Genomic DNA, 15,651 nt, shown 5'->3' on the forward strand with positions numbered 1-15,651 from the left:
TGAAGTCACCCACATGCTCCAGTGCAGAAATTACCTTGGGTGTAAGGGGTCTTGTTCACAGAAATACCCAATTCGAATTTCTGAAAGGAAGCAAAACTACTTGGAAATGGCCATTATTATATTCCTCTCTAGGGAACTATTAATCACACAATGATGAAAATGACATTGTATAATTGATTTCTCGACAGAGGATTATATATTTTTTGAATCTAAAAATAACAGCTAATGGTGTATCAAATGTTGGATGTATTACAGAAGGTTCTTTAAGAATATTTATTTTATTCTCATTGAAGTTAGATCGCTAAAAAAGAAATTATCAGCCCAAAATGCATCTCAATCATTTCTCATGTCATATGTTTTCTTTCTATTTCAATATTTACTGTTCCAGATAGAATCCAGAGTCCTCCTTCATATTTCCAAATTCCTAGACAGAGCACTTTTCCGTCCATATGGGTACTTGTATCTCTGAAAAGAGATGACGCCATCTTGAACAACTGATTTTCTATATCTTTATCCTATTAAAATGTACTGTATAAACATAATCAAGAGCTTCCTGACCACACATTCTTTCAGTCTATAAAACGAGTTTCTGTCATCTCATTTGAAGCAAATTATTTCTGTCAACTCGTTTCATTTGTTGTGCCTGTACAGTTCATTCTTTTCTCATTAAAAGTTAGCAAAGAATTTGGTGCCAGCTATAAAAAGTCTCTTGATTATTTTAAAATGGCCATTTCATTTGTAAGTAATTAAATATTTTATTATATTGGAATTCACAATAAATGATTTTGAGCTGAACCTGAAGATCGTTATCGGACCATATGCACTTAATCAAACTTCCCAGGATACGACTGTGACACCTATAATGATTGACTTTTTTTTAGCTTTTGGTACTTTCTGCTTGGTAGCTTTTCTTCAGGTAATTCTGCAAAACAGCGAAAATTTCAAAACTGATTTTGTTTTTGTGAGGAAAAGATGAAAACATTCTCTTTACTGTACTTATAGTTCTGTATTGTAGAAATTTTAGCATGTTTATAATGCTTAAGGTGTGAATGCATTCTATTTACACGACTTTCCAGAGCAATCCATCCCACAGTTTTTTCACACCCTTTCCCTCTGTCTTTTTTGCTCTACCACTCACCATTTCCCAGCCCTCTTTTTATTTAGCCTTTACAGATACCATATTGTTGGTCTAGATAATTATTATTACAGCAGCTTAATTTTTATAAAGTATTATATTTTGTTTCATTGAGTTACTTCCTGCTTGGCCTTTTTACTTTCAGGTTGAATACGATGCATACCTCATGTCACTCCTGGAGTCTCAGCCAACGAATCAACACAAGGTAATGGGTTTAAAAAAGCCTGGATGTTGGAAAATATTGTAAAGGTATCAAAATTGGAAGGGTAGGTTGCAGTACTTTGGGCAATGCTGATGAGTGAGCTGTTCAATCAGACCAATTCAAACAAATTCAACAAAGTGGTAAAAAGAATTCTGTCAAGTGGTAAAAAGAATTAAAATATCACCATGGCAAATGACAATATTGTATTGCATTAATGAGCAGGTATAGAAGTGTACCTAATAAAGTGGCCACTGAGTGTTCGTAACGAATCTGGTAATTTCTGTGTAGGTACCAGAAAAGTGACCATGAAAGGTTATAGACTTAAACAAATCAGAAAATAAGGTAAAGGGATCCTTTATACTGAATTTGTGCAACGTTAATAGATACTCATCTTATCCAGTTTGAGTATTTATGTACAGTATAATAGAAAACTTTATTTCTGGAAACCTCTTTATCATAGCTTTTCCCAAAATTATGAAGGAACAATAGTTTCTCTCATGTCATTCTCTCACCGACATCTTGTACAGCTGTAACATGACATCCTAACACTTGTACCCAGTGCCATACAATAAAGGCAAGCATGCCATACATCTTCTCCACCACCTGACATGTGCCCCCTAAATCTCTCTGTGTTACAACACTCCCCAGGGCCCTGCCTTTAACTGTGCTGCCTTGGTTTAACATCCAAAATTGAATTACTTTGCCCATCTGCTATTCCTTTGTCTACTTTCCCAGTTGATCAAGATCCTGTTTTAACCTCAGACAAATGTTGTGATTTCTGAGTCATCAGACAGCTGATTATTGAACTTGATACTTCAGCGCAGAACTGAGGGACTACTGTAGTTTTGGAGCTGTTGAGCAGGTGCCCCATCAGTTCCTTCAGGCATAATTCAAAGAAGATCTCTGATGTCCTGGCCTTTGGTTGTCCCTCATCCAGTAACTTACGGATTACCTTACGGTTATTTGATTACAATATGTCAGAACATGTTGGCGTGTGGCCAAGTGGTTAAGGTGTCGGTCTACTGACCTGAGGGTCGCTAGTTCAAGCCTCAGCTGAGGCAGCGTGTTGTGTCCTTGAGCAAGGCACTTAACCACACATAGCTCTGCGACGACACCGGTGCCAAGCTGTATCGGCCCTAGTGCCCTTCCCTTGGACAACATCGGTGGTGTGGAGAGGGGAGACTTGCAGCACGGGCATCTGCTGGTCTTCCATACAACCTTGCTCAGGCCTGCACCCTGGAAACCTTCCAAGGCACAAATCTATGGTCTCACGAGACTACCAGATGCCTATTTTATTTTATGTCAGAACACAACATGCACAAATTCCTAACATGCTATATCACGGACACTGCGCAGTGGCAGACAGGAAGGGTCCAGAACGGATAGTCAAAATTGCCCAACACATCACTGGCACGAACCTATCTGCTATCAAGGACATATATACACTATACAGAAAAGTGCCAGAAAAAGGCTAGCAATATAATCAAGGATCCCACCCATCCTGCTTATGGAATGTTTGATCCACTTCCAGCATCCGTGCCTGGACCACTAGACTCAAAAACAGTTATTGCCCCCCCAGCATTCAGGCTGATCAACACCTTCACCCATTAATCATCATGCCACCATTACGTACCTGTTACATAGCATCACTTTATGTACATACAATCAGTCTATATGCATATATAACTTGTACATCTTATTTTATAGGGTTGCTGTTATATTAATATTTATTGTGCTTTTTTGATTTTTACTGTATTCTTTACACTTATTGAGGCTTTTTACTGCTGCATCGGATTCAGGGTAATAATAATTTCCTTCTCCTTCACACTCGTGCGTTGAAGAAAGACCATAAATAATCTTCAATCTTGAAACATTGAACTGACTATAATTGAAAGTGGAGTGCTGTAAATATAGAGCAGCACGACCATCATCAGTGAAGAGGCAAACAGAGTCAGTTGATGATGACTTTTGATTGGATATTGAAAAACTTAAGAGAAGTTTCAAAGTGCAGAGAAAGGAGATGGGGTAGAACAGACGGAAAGATCTGTAATAGGGTGGAATGGAATACCGTTCAAATAACAAAATGCAAATGATGCAGAAGGGAGTCGTAATGGGGCAAATAAAGATACAAAATATGGTTCCGAACGAATTGTAAATGGAATAGCAGAATCATTTATTGAAATTCTTGAACTGGATATTGAGTTCAGGCTGTACTCTGCCTAACCAAAAAATGAAGTGTCCTTTAAGCTTGCATCGAGCTTCATTAGAGTGGCAATCAGGACCAGAGGTCAGAGTGAGAATGGCACAAATAATTTAAAATGGTAGCCAACAGGTAGCTTGAGGTATTGAGCAGAACTTTTGCCCAAGCTGATTTTGGTCTTCCCCCTATAGAGGAAAGCTCCCCCCTTTCCCTTTTCGTTCCTCTTCCCCTTTCCCTGTAGAACATAGAACATGGAACCTTTCCCCACAGACCATAGAACAGTACAGTACAGGCCCTTCGGCCCACAATGTTGTGCTAAACCAATTAAATTAATAATCAAACTGCTAACTAATTTCTTCTGCCCACACAATTTCTACATGCTTCCATTTTCCTCATGTTTATTTGCCTGTCTAAAAGTCCCTTAAAAGTCTCTAATGTATCTGCCTCTACCACCTCCCTGCACAGCACATTCCAGGTGCCCACCACTCTCTGTAAAAAACACTTGCCCCTCACATCTCCTTGAAACTTACCCCCCTCATCTTAAATGCATACCGTCTGGTGGTAGACTTTTTAACCCTGGGAAAAAGATGCTGTCTGTCTACTCTATCTTTGCCTGTCATAATCTTATAAACCTCTATCAGATCTCCCTCAGCCTACGCCACTCCAGACAAAACAACCAAGTTTGTCCAACCTCTCATTATAGCACATGCCCTTCCTTAGTTACTTTTGAGCTAGCACCAAATAATTTTTGCACACTTGTAGTTGTTGAATTATTTAGTGATGTCTGAAATGTATGCTATACTTCTGCATGTCTTTTTCACTTTAATAGAAGTGACATTCATAGTCATAACACTAAAATAGGATAAGGATAGATATCTGCTGTAGCAAGGCAGCTTCACTACTTTGCTTATTGTTGACAGATATCTAGAGGTAGGGATTTTCAAAAAGATTTTTTTTTTTAGATTACTTCCTTTCTCTTCCAAACACAACAGACTTTTCAGGCTCAGTTTCAAATGATGAAGAACAGGCCAGTGAAAACTCATCACGTAGAAGAAGCATACCAGAGAGTATTAAATCTGGAGAAAGAAGCAAAACTTGCTCTGCAGAGAAATGATGAGTATGTACCTGGAATTCCATTGAGAATTATGCTGTTCTTTTGATTCTTCTTTCTGTAATTATACAGGTTTGATCATGTTATCTTATGGCTGTTTAGCTCATACTGCATAAGCTTACTCTCTATGAACATGAGTCATATGGTGGAGTCTGAATGTGTTTCACACATTGTTGTAGTAAATTTGAGTGTTAAATTTACCACTGGGGAGTTGAGTTGGGGGGTGGGATTAGAAGTATAAAAGTGGTGCATTTCATCCAGACTTTGTGAACTCTGAGACTTGTATTCATTTATATAACGTAGCCATTGAAGAAGAGCGTGAACAGATTACAGAGTAATGTAAATTACCAGCATTACAGAGTAAATTACTGATGTTAGACGATTTGCATGTAGGTAGCTAAATGCCTGCACAGGAGGGTATAAAGTGTAGAGAGGTGAGAAGATCTGCAGATGCTGGAAATACAAAGTAACACACACAAAATGCTAGAGGAACTCAGCAGGCCAGGCAGCATCTATGGAGAAGAGTAAACAGTTGATGTTTCAGGCAGAGACCTGTTGAGTTCCTCCAGCATTTTGTGTGTGTTGCAGAATATAAAGAGTGTTTTTTTTTGTTTGTCCTCATCCCATAATATATTAATTAGCCTCTGCCAAATGAAACTCCTTCTTGCTTGAGATAATTTGATACTGAAAATCGTAGGATCTGTATTTGATCTTCTTCTAACCCATGTTTGTAGTTATTTATCATATGGATTGCTTCTTGGCCTTTTGGCTAAGATCAAGTATAGTATCGTGGTGGACTTGCTGTGATCAAGAGGCCAAGAAGAAGTTAACCTGCTGATGTTGGGGCGAATCCTCATGCTGATCGAGTAACCAATCTAACTTCAGCCACCCAGCTTGGATGGCTGCATCTACCAGCACATCAACTGGAGGACCAGGGATCTGAAATAAGTCAGTCAAGGATCTGATTGGGGAAGGCCATCCAACAAGAATCACTTCATTTGCAAGGTTTTGCTCAATTGCTGCAAAATTGAGGTGAAGGACTTCAATGGCTATGTTGCCTCCCAGGTGCCAGAGTCAGCGACATCTCGGATTATGTCCTCAGCATTTTGGGGGGGGGGGAGGGAGAGTGGCCAGGTGTCCTGATATGTATTGGTACCAATGACATAGGAAGGAAAAGCAAAGAGGTCCTGAAGAGAGAATTTAAGAGAGCTAGGTAGAAAGGTGAGAAGCAGGACTTCCCGGGTAGTAATTTCTGGATTGCTACCTGTGCCACGCACCAGTGAGGGTAGAAACAGGATGATTTGGCAGATAAATGCGTGGCTGAAAAGCTGGTGCAGGGGGCAGGGCTTCAGGTTCTTGGATCATTGGGATCTCTTCTGGGGGAGCCATGACCTGTACAAAAGGGACGGGTTGCACCTGAACCCGAAGGGTACCAATATTCTTGCAGGCAGGTTTGTTAGAGCTGTTGGGGAAGGTTCAAACTAATTTGGCAGGGGGATGGGAATCTGAGTGTAGGGATTCAGGATAGGATGGATGGTAAAAAAGCAAAGATAGCGTGCATTCAGATTGTCAGGAGGGCAGGCAGATGTTAGGACAAAATTACGGCCAGCAGGATGAGTATCAGTGTATTAGGGATGAAGAATCAAAAAGGGTAGCAAATACAGTACTCAAAGTGTTATACCTCAATGCACAGAGTATAAGAAGTAAGGTGGGTGATCTTGTTGCACTTTTACGGATTGTCGGGTATGATGCTGTGGCCATCACTGAGTCGTGACGGAAGGATGGTTGTAGTTGGGAGCTGAATGTCCAAGGTTACACATTGTATTGTAGGGATAGGAAGGTAGGCAGAGGGGGTGGTGTGGCTCTGCTGGTAAAGAATGGCATCAAATCATTAGAAAGATGTGACATAGGATTGGAAGGTATTGAATCCTTGTTGGGTTGGGTTAAGAAACTGCAAGGGTAAAAGGACCTTGATGGTAGTTATATACAGGCCTCCCAACAGTAGCTGGGATGTGGACTACAGATTACAATAGGAATTAGAAAAGGCATGTCAAAAGTGTAATGTTATGATAGTCATGGGAGATTTTAACATGCAGGTAGATTGGGAAAATCAGGTTGGCAATGGATCGCCAGAGAGTGAATTTGTTGAATACCTATGAGATGGCTTTTTAGAGCAGTTTCTCATTGAGCCTACTCAGGGATCAGCTATACTGAATTGGGTGTTATGTAATGAACCGGGGGTATTAGGAAGCTTAAGGTAAAGGACCGCTTGAGAGGCAGTGATCACAATATGACTGAGTTCAACTTGAAATTTAATAGGTATTAAGTAAAGCCTGACGTAGCAGTATTTCAGTGGAGTAAAGGAAATTATAGTGGTATGAGAGAGGAGTTGGCCAAAGTAAATTGGAAGGAGATGCTGGCAGGGATGACAGCAGAGCAGCAATGGCTTGAGTTTCTGGAAAACAAGAGGAAGGTGAGGATAGATGTATTCCAAAAATGAAGAAATACTCAAATGGCAAAACAGTACACTGTGGCTGACAAGGGAAGTCAAAGCTAATGTAAAAGCAAAAGAGGAGACATACAACAAAGCAAAAATTAACAGGAAGATAGAGAATCAGGAAGCTTTTGAAAACCTACAGAAAGTAACTAAAAGAATCATTGGGAGGGAAAAGATGAAATATGAAAGCAAGCTAGCAAACAATATCAAAGTAGATAGTAAAATTTTCCAAGTATGTAAAAAAAAAAGTGAGATGAGAGTGGATATAGGACCACTAGAAAATGAGGCTGGATAAATAATGATCGGGGGCAAGGAGATGGCAGATGAACTGAATGAGTATTTTGTATCAGTCTTCACTGTGGAAGACACTATCAGTGTGCCAGGTGTTGAAGGGTGTGAGGGAAGAGAAGTGAGTGCAGTTACTATTACAAGGGAGAAGGTGCTCAAAAAGCTGAAAGTCCTAAAGGTACAGAAGTCTCCTGGACCAGATGAACTGCACCCTAGGGTTCTGAAAGAGGTAGTGGTAGAGATTGTGGAGACATTAATAATGATCTTTCAAGAATTATTGGACTCTGGCATCATTCTGGAGGACTGGAAAATTGAAAATGTCACTCCACTCTTTAAGAAAGGAGGGAGGCAGCAGAAAGGAAATTTATAGACGAGTTAGCCTGACCTCAGTGGTTGGGAAGATGTTGGAGTCAATTGTTAAGGATGAGGTTATGGGGTACTTGGTGACACAAGACAAGATAGGACAAAGTCAGCATGGTATCCTTCAGGGAAAATCTTGCCTGATAAACCTGTTAGAATTCTTTGAGGAGATTACAAGTAGGATAGGTAAAGGGGATGCAGTAGATGTTGTATATTTAGATTTTCAGAAGGCCTTTGACAAGGTGCCACACATGAGGCTGCTTACCAAGCTAAGGGCCCATGGCATTACAGGAAAGTTGCTAACATGGTGAGAGTATTGGCTGATTGGTAGGAGGCAGCGAGTGGGAATAAAAGGATCCTTTTCTGGTTGGCTGCCAGTGACTGGTGGCCAACCAGTCTGCAGGGGTCGGTGTTGGGACCACTTCTTTTTATGCTGCATATAAATGATTTAGATGATGGAATAGATGGCTTTGTTGCTAAATTTGCAGACGAGGCGAAGATTGGTGGAGGGGCAGGTGATGTTCAGGAATCAAAAAGGGTGCAGAAGGATTTAGACAGATTAGGAGAATGGGCAAGAAAGTGGCAAATGAAATACAATGTTGGAAAAAAGCATGGTCATGGTCATTGGTGGAAGAAATAAATGTGCAGAATATTTTCTAAATGGGAGAAAATTCAAAAATCTGATATGAAAATAGATTTGGGAGTCTTTGTGCAGAACACCCTAAAGGTTAACTTGCAGGATGAGTTGGTGGTGAGGAAGACAAATGCAATATTAGCATTTATTTCAAGAGGTCTAGAATGTAAGAGCAGGGGTGTGATGCTGATGCTTTTAAAGCACTAGAGAGGCCTCACCTTGAGTATTGTGAACAGTGTTGGGCTCCTTATCTAACAAAAGATCTGCTGGCATTGGAGAGAACATAGAACATAGAATAACACAGCACAGTACAGGCCCTTCAGCCCACAATGTTGTGCTGACCCTCAAACCCTGCCTCCTATATAAGCCCCCACCTTAAATTCCTCCATATACCTGTCTGGTAGTCTCTTAAACTTCACCAGTGTATCTGCCTCCGCCACTGACTCAGGCAGTGCATTCCACACACCAACCACTCTCTGAGTAAAAAACCTTCCTCTAATATCCCCCTTGAACTTCCCACCCCTTACCTTAAAGCCATGTCCTCTTGTATTGAGCAGTGGTGCCCTGGGGAAGAGGCGCTGGCTATCCACTCTATCTATTCCTCTTATTATCTTGTACACCTCTATCATGTCTCCTCTCATCCTCCTTCTCTCCAAAGAGTAAAGCCCTAGCTCCCTCAATCTCTGATCATAATGCATACTTTCTAAACCAGGCAGCATCCTGGTAAATCTCCTCTGTACCCTTTCCAATGCTTCCACATCCTTCCTATAGTGAGGTGACCAGAACTGGACACAGTATTCCAAGTGTGGCCTAACCAGAGTTTTATAGAGCTGCATCATTACATCGCAACTCTTAAACTCTATCCCTCGACTTATGAAAGCTAACACCCCATAAACTTTCTTAACTACCCTATCCACCTGTGAGGCAACTTTCAGGGATCTGTGGACATGTACCCCGAGATCCCTCTGCTCCTCCACACTACCAAGTATCCTGCCATTTACCTTGTACTGTACCTTGGAGTTAGTCCTTCCAAAGTGTACCACCTCACACTTCTCTGGGTTGAACTCCATCTGCCACTTCTCAGCCCACTTCTGCATCCTATCAATGTCTCTCTGCAATCTTTGACAATCCTCTACACTATCTACAACACCACCAACCTTTGCGTCGTCTGCAAACTTGCCAACCTACCCTTCTACCCCACATCCAGGTCATTAATAAAAATCACGAAAAGTATAGGTCCCAGAACAGATCCTTGTGGGACACCTCTAGTCACAATCCTCCAATCTGAATGTACTCTCTCCACCACCACCCTCTGCCTTCTGCAGGCAAGCCAATTCTGAATCCACCTGGCCAAACTTCCCTGGAACCCATGCCTTCTAACTTTCTGAATAAGCCTACCATGTGGAACCTTGTCAAATGCCTTACTAAAATCCATATAGATCACATAAACTGCACTACCCTCATCTGTATGCCTGGTCACCTCCTCAAAGAACTCTATCAGGCTTGTTAGACATGATCTGCCCTTCACAAAGCCATGCTAACTGTCCCTGATCAGACCATGATTCTCTAAATGCCTATAGATCTTATCTCTAAGAATCTTTTCCAACAGCTTTCCCACCACAGGCGTAAGGCTCACTGGTCATTACCCGGACTATCCCTACTACCTTTTTTGAACAAAGGGACAACATTCGCCTCCCTCCAATCCTCCGGTACCATTCCTGTGGACAACGAGGACATGAAGATCCTAGCCAGAGGCTCAGCAATCTCTTCTCTCGCCTCGTGGAGCAGCCTGGGGAATATTCCGTCAGGCCCTGGGGACTTATCTGTCCTAATGTATTTTAGCAACTCCAACACCTCCTCTCCCTTAATATATCAACATGCTCCAGAACATCAACCTCACTCATATTGTCCTCACCATCATTAAGTTCCCTCTCATTGGTGAATACCGAACAGAAGTATTCATTGAAGACCTCGCTCACTTCCACAGCCTCCAGGCACATCTTCTCACCTTTATCTCTAATAGGTCCTACCTTCATTCCTGTCATCCTTTTTTTCTTCACATAACTGAAGAATGCCTTGGGGTTTTCCTTTACCCTACTCGCCAAGGCCTTCTCATGCCCCCTTCTTGCTCTTCTCAGCCCATTCTTAAGCTCCTTTCTTGCTTCCCTATATTCCTCAATAGACCCATCTGATCCTTGCTTCCTAAACCTCATGTATGCTGCCTTCTTCCACCTGACTAGATTTTCCACCTCACTTGTCCCCCATGGTTCCTTCACCCTCCCATTCTTTATCTTCCTCACCGGGACAAATTTATCCCTAACATCCCGCAAGAGATCTCTAAACATCGACCACACGTCCATAGTACATTTCCCTGCAAAAACATCATCCCAATTCACACCCGCAAGTTCTAGCCTTATAGCCTCATAATTTGCCTTTCACCAATTAAAAATTTTCCTGTCCTCTCTGATTCTATCCTTTTCCATGATAATGCTAAAGGCCAGGGAGCGCTGGTCACTGTCCCCCAGATGCTCACCCACTGAGAGATCTGTGACCTGACCCGGTTCATTACCTAGTACTAGATCTAGTATGGCATTCCCCCTGGTCGGCCTGTCCACATACTGTGACAGGGATCCGTCCTGGATACACCCTGCCCCATCTGAACCCTTGGAACTAATCAGGTGCCAATCAATATTAGGGAAGTAAAAGTCACCATGATAGCAACCCTGTTATTTTTGGACCTTTCCAAAATCTGCCTCCCAATCTGCTCCTCTGTATCTCTGCATCTCTGCTGCTACCAGGGGGCCTATAGAATACCCCCAATAGAGTAACTGCTCCCTTCCTGTTCCTGACTTCCACCCATCTTGACTCAAAAGAGGATCCTGCTACATTATCCACCCTTTCTGTAGCTGTAATAGTATCCCTGACCAGTAATGCCTCCCCTCCTCCCCTTTTTCCACCTTCTCTATCCCTTTTAAAGCACTGAAATCCAGGAATATTGAGAATCCATTCCTGCCCTGGTGCCAGCCAAGTCTCTGTAATGGCCACCACATCATAATTCCATGTATGTATCCAAGCTCTCAGTTCATCACCTTTGTTCCTGATGCTTCTTGCATTGAGGTACACACATTTCAGCCCTTCTACCTTACTGTCTTTACACTGTTTATTCTGTTTCTCTTTCCTCAAAGCCTCTCTGTATGTTAGATCTGGCTTTACTCCATGCACTTCTTTCACTGCTCTATCGCTCTGGGTCCCATCCCCCTTGCAAATTAGTTTAAACCCTCCGGAACCATGCTAGCAAACCTACCTGCAAGGATATTGCTCCTCCTCGAGTTCAGGTGCAACCCATCCAATCTGTACAGGTCCCACCTTCCCCAGAAGAGATCCCAATGATCCAAAAATCTAAAACCCTGCTCCCTGCACCATCTCCTCAGCCACGCATTCAACTGCCATCTCCTCCAATTCTTACCATCACTGTCACGTAGCACTGGCAGCAATCCTGAGAACGCCACCCTTGAGGTCCTGTTCTTCAGCCTTCTGCCTAATTCCCGAAACTCACACTTCAGGACCTCATCCCTCTTCCTGCCTATGTCGTTGGTCCCAACATGTATCACGACTGCTGGTTGCTTTCCCTCTCGTACCAGGATGTCGTGCACCCAGTCAGAGACATCCCGGACCCTGGCACCCGGGAGGCAACAAACCATGCAGGTGTCCTTCTCACGTTCACAAAATCTCCTGTCTGCTCCCCTGACTATAGAGTCTCCAATGACGACAGCTCTCCTCTTCTCCGTCCCACCCTTCTGCACCACAGGGTCAGACTCAGTGCCGGAGGCCCTGCCACCGTGGCTCACACCTGGTCGGTCATCCCCGCCAACAGTATCCAGGACGGTAAACTTATTATTCAGGGGAATGGCTACAGGGGTGCTCTGCACTACCTGTCTGCCCACCTTTGCTTTCCCCCCTCTGACTGTCACCCAACGACCTGCTTCCGACAGCTTAGGTGTGACTACCTCCCTTTAGCTCTCATCTATGACTGCCTCATTCTCCCTTATGAGTCGAAGGTCATCCAGCTGCTGCTCCAGATTCCTTACACGGTTTTCCAGATCGCCTAGCCGTATGCACTTCTGGCACATGTGACTCTGCGGGAGAGGGGAGTTCCCCCAAGACTGCCACATCTCACATGAGAGGCACATCACCGTCTCAGGAGACACTGTAAAAACTAACTGCGAGCTAGCTTGTCTTCCGCCTCTTCTCGTCGAAGCCTCTCAAGTCAAAGCCTCAAAGCTCCACTCCTCCACTGGCCCACTCACGCACTGGCCACTTTCCACTGGGTTCAGAGGAGGTTCAGAAGGATGATTCCAGGAATGAAAGACTTATCATATGAGGAACATTAGGTAGCTCTGGGCCTGTACTCTCTGAGGGATCTTATTAAAACTTTTCAAACGTTGAAAGGCATAGACAGAGTAGACGTGGAAAGGATATTTCCCATGGTGAGGGAGTCTAAGACAAGAGGGAACAATTCTGGGTTAGAGGGTGCTTCATTTAAAACAGAGATGTGGAGAAATTTCTTTAGCCAGATGGTGGTGAATTTGTGGAATTTATTACTACAGGCAGATGTGGAGGCCAGGTTGTTGAGTGTATTTAAGGTGGAGATTAATAGGTTCTTGATTGACCACGGAAATAGCGGTTGGGGGAGAAGTCTGGGGAGTGGGGCTGAGGAGGGGGAAAAAGGATCAGCCATGATTGAATGGTGGAGCAGACTCGATGGACCAAATGGCCTAATTCTGCTCCTATGTCTTATGGTCCTAAGGCTTTTTCGACATAACCTTCAAGTATGCATAGAGGTGGCAGAAGTTCTTGCAGGATTTTAGAGAGAAAAGAATGAGGGACTACTGTGGCTGCTGAAGGTCCAGCCTCTTCTCACCATCCCTGCCTAGAAGGGGCTTGTAATAACAGTGCATATGTCCAACCTACCTGTACCCATTGTGGACGTCCTCACCTTTCATGCCCGCTATGTCGAGGGCACAGGAAACTGTGTGGACATAAAAGACATATTTGTGATCTGGACAAGCAAGCACCAGGTCAAGATCAAGCTGAGGGTGGATTCTGATGGCTTCATCATTGCTCTCATCCTGGGCCACACTGTAACTGCAACAAGCATGGTCATGCCACAGCTCAATGCAATGCAGTCATCTGCAAGAACTGCAAACAGAAAGGCCACCACAGAAAGGACTGCCAGGAGAACAAATACTGCAACCTCTACAAGTCCTGCCCAAAACGTGTTGGCTCCTATGCACAGGCAACAAGTGGGGGAGCTGGCACTGATAAGGCTCAGGCAAATGCCAATACGCCTACTACCAGTGCAAAGGCCATGCCCAGCATTAGTATAGAGACTCTGAGGGAAGGCTGACCACCTCAAGTCCCCAATCCTCTACCCAGGCCCCTCCACAAGACCAGGCAGAGTCCTTAGAGGAATGGAGGGCAGAGGGACAAGAAGAAGAATGGCAGCTGATGAAGAGGAAAAAGTCTCAGAAGACACATCCAAGAGACAGCTGGCTGAAGAAAATAAAAGAAATGGGAAGAAAAAGGCAGGGCAGTGAACAGGCCTATCTTCGTTGGAGGATGAAGCAGGTGTGGGTAACCAGCAGCCCAGGCAGAAGAAGTGCATAACGGGGGGAAAGGTCAGAAAGGGAAAATACGAATGGGGAAGGAGTTCTGCCGACCACTCTCCAGTTGTGGGAGACTGGGAGCAGCACAGTCACCACTCCCCGGCTCGGAGAATCTGGGACCAGGCCTGCGTCAGGTACTCCCAGCTCCCCAGCTCAGAGAGGTGGTAGGTGCTGGTCAGGTGCAGGATCTTAGAGGACAACCGGTGATGAGACCCCCCCCCCCCAGTCACACCACCAGCACTGCTACACCCGGGGGTGTGAATTAACCTCAGTACCTGAACCAGTGACCATCTCCACCTCCCTTCCCCCAACCTACTCACACTACCAACCTACTCACACTACCAGCACCGCCACACACGGTGGGAGGATTATCCTCAGTACCTGAACCAGTGACCATCTCCACCTCCCTTCCCCCAACCTACTCACACTACCAACCTACTCACACTACCAGCACCGCCACACACGGTGGGAGGATTATCCTCAGTACCTGAGCCAACAATAAGTGCAACAGTTCACCAAAGCCATGGGCATGATGGTTCATTCTGAGTAACCTGGATGAGAGCTTTGCCCCAAGAACTAATCCCGGACTTAAATCTGGCCTTGTTAACCGTGTGCAATGTAAAGAGGACATTGAGATGTGTCAGTGCCTTACGGTGGCTGGCCAAGATCAATGCCGATTTGACCACCTTACAGGAGTCCCGGCTACCACAGCTCTGCAACAACTGGTGCTGGTCACGATGGTGACCCCATGGTTTGTGTGGTCGGTGGGCAATGATTGTCATGCTTCCAGCTTGAGGATTCTGCTACAGGGAGGCAACTTCTCAATCACCCAAGTCAAAGAGGTGGCTTGCGGGGGGCGCCCCAGTGGCAGATGTAAAATACTGAAATGCAGCTTAACCATGTGTATGCCTCTCCTGCGCAGAATGAACAGCTGACTGTGCTTGAGTAGCTCCCAGCACTGCTGGCAACGTCCCAGTTGGTTGTTCTGGCTGGGGATTTCAAATGCATCATGACCTGTCCTTCACGGAAAAGTTCTTCCAGACCAACACTTTTGACCACAAGGCCATCAGGCAGTGGTCAACACAGAACATACTGCAGACACTGTAGGAGAAGGGCTCGATGGACACAGTGGGCTGGTTCTAGAGCAGACTGTCCAGACAATCTGGCGGAAAGCCTCATTGGCAGACCTCACCTGGCTGGGAGTGAGAGAAGCCCTCCCAGTCACATCCTTCCTGCATGCCTGGAGCATCATCCCTGAAGTCCGCTGCCCGCAGGATGACTGTAGTGGGAAAGAAACAATAGCCCACCTCTTTTTAGACTGTGGGTTTGTGAAAGATGAAAGGGCCTGTGTCGCGTTTCATCTCAAGCAGCTGTATGACAGATCTATGGGCTGTTCCCAGGGTCATACATGGAGGCAAATGTCAAGAGATGCTGGCAAATCATCAGTTCAGTGAAAGTTGCTTTTTGGTCAGCCTGAAGCTTGTTGTCCATTGTAGAATGCTGCCAGCTGGTTCCACGAGTACATGCTGAGGGACGCACTGAAACTTGGTGCAGCCAC

At 44.3% G+C, this 15,651-nt stretch overlaps 1 protein-coding gene across 1 annotated transcript in view; it reads left to right on the forward strand.

Moving 5' to 3' along the window:
- LOC140202256 (uncharacterized protein C6orf118-like) overlaps positions 1 to 15,651 on the forward strand; it is a 60,763-nt gene that overhangs the window by 18,294 nt on the left and 26,818 nt on the right. Inside the window, exons 4-5 of the mRNA XM_072267133.1 lie at positions 1,281 to 1,340; positions 4,530 to 4,654. Of these exons, the coding sequence (XP_072123234.1) occupies positions 1,281 to 1,340; positions 4,530 to 4,654 (185 nt within the window). The remainder of the gene's footprint in view (positions 1 to 1,280; positions 1,341 to 4,529; positions 4,655 to 15,651) is intronic.

Source organism: Mobula birostris, chromosome 8, assembly GCF_030028105.1.
Source record: "Mobula birostris isolate sMobBir1 chromosome 8, sMobBir1.hap1, whole genome shotgun sequence".
NCBI lineage: Eukaryota > Metazoa > Chordata > Chondrichthyes > Myliobatiformes > Myliobatidae > Mobula > Mobula birostris.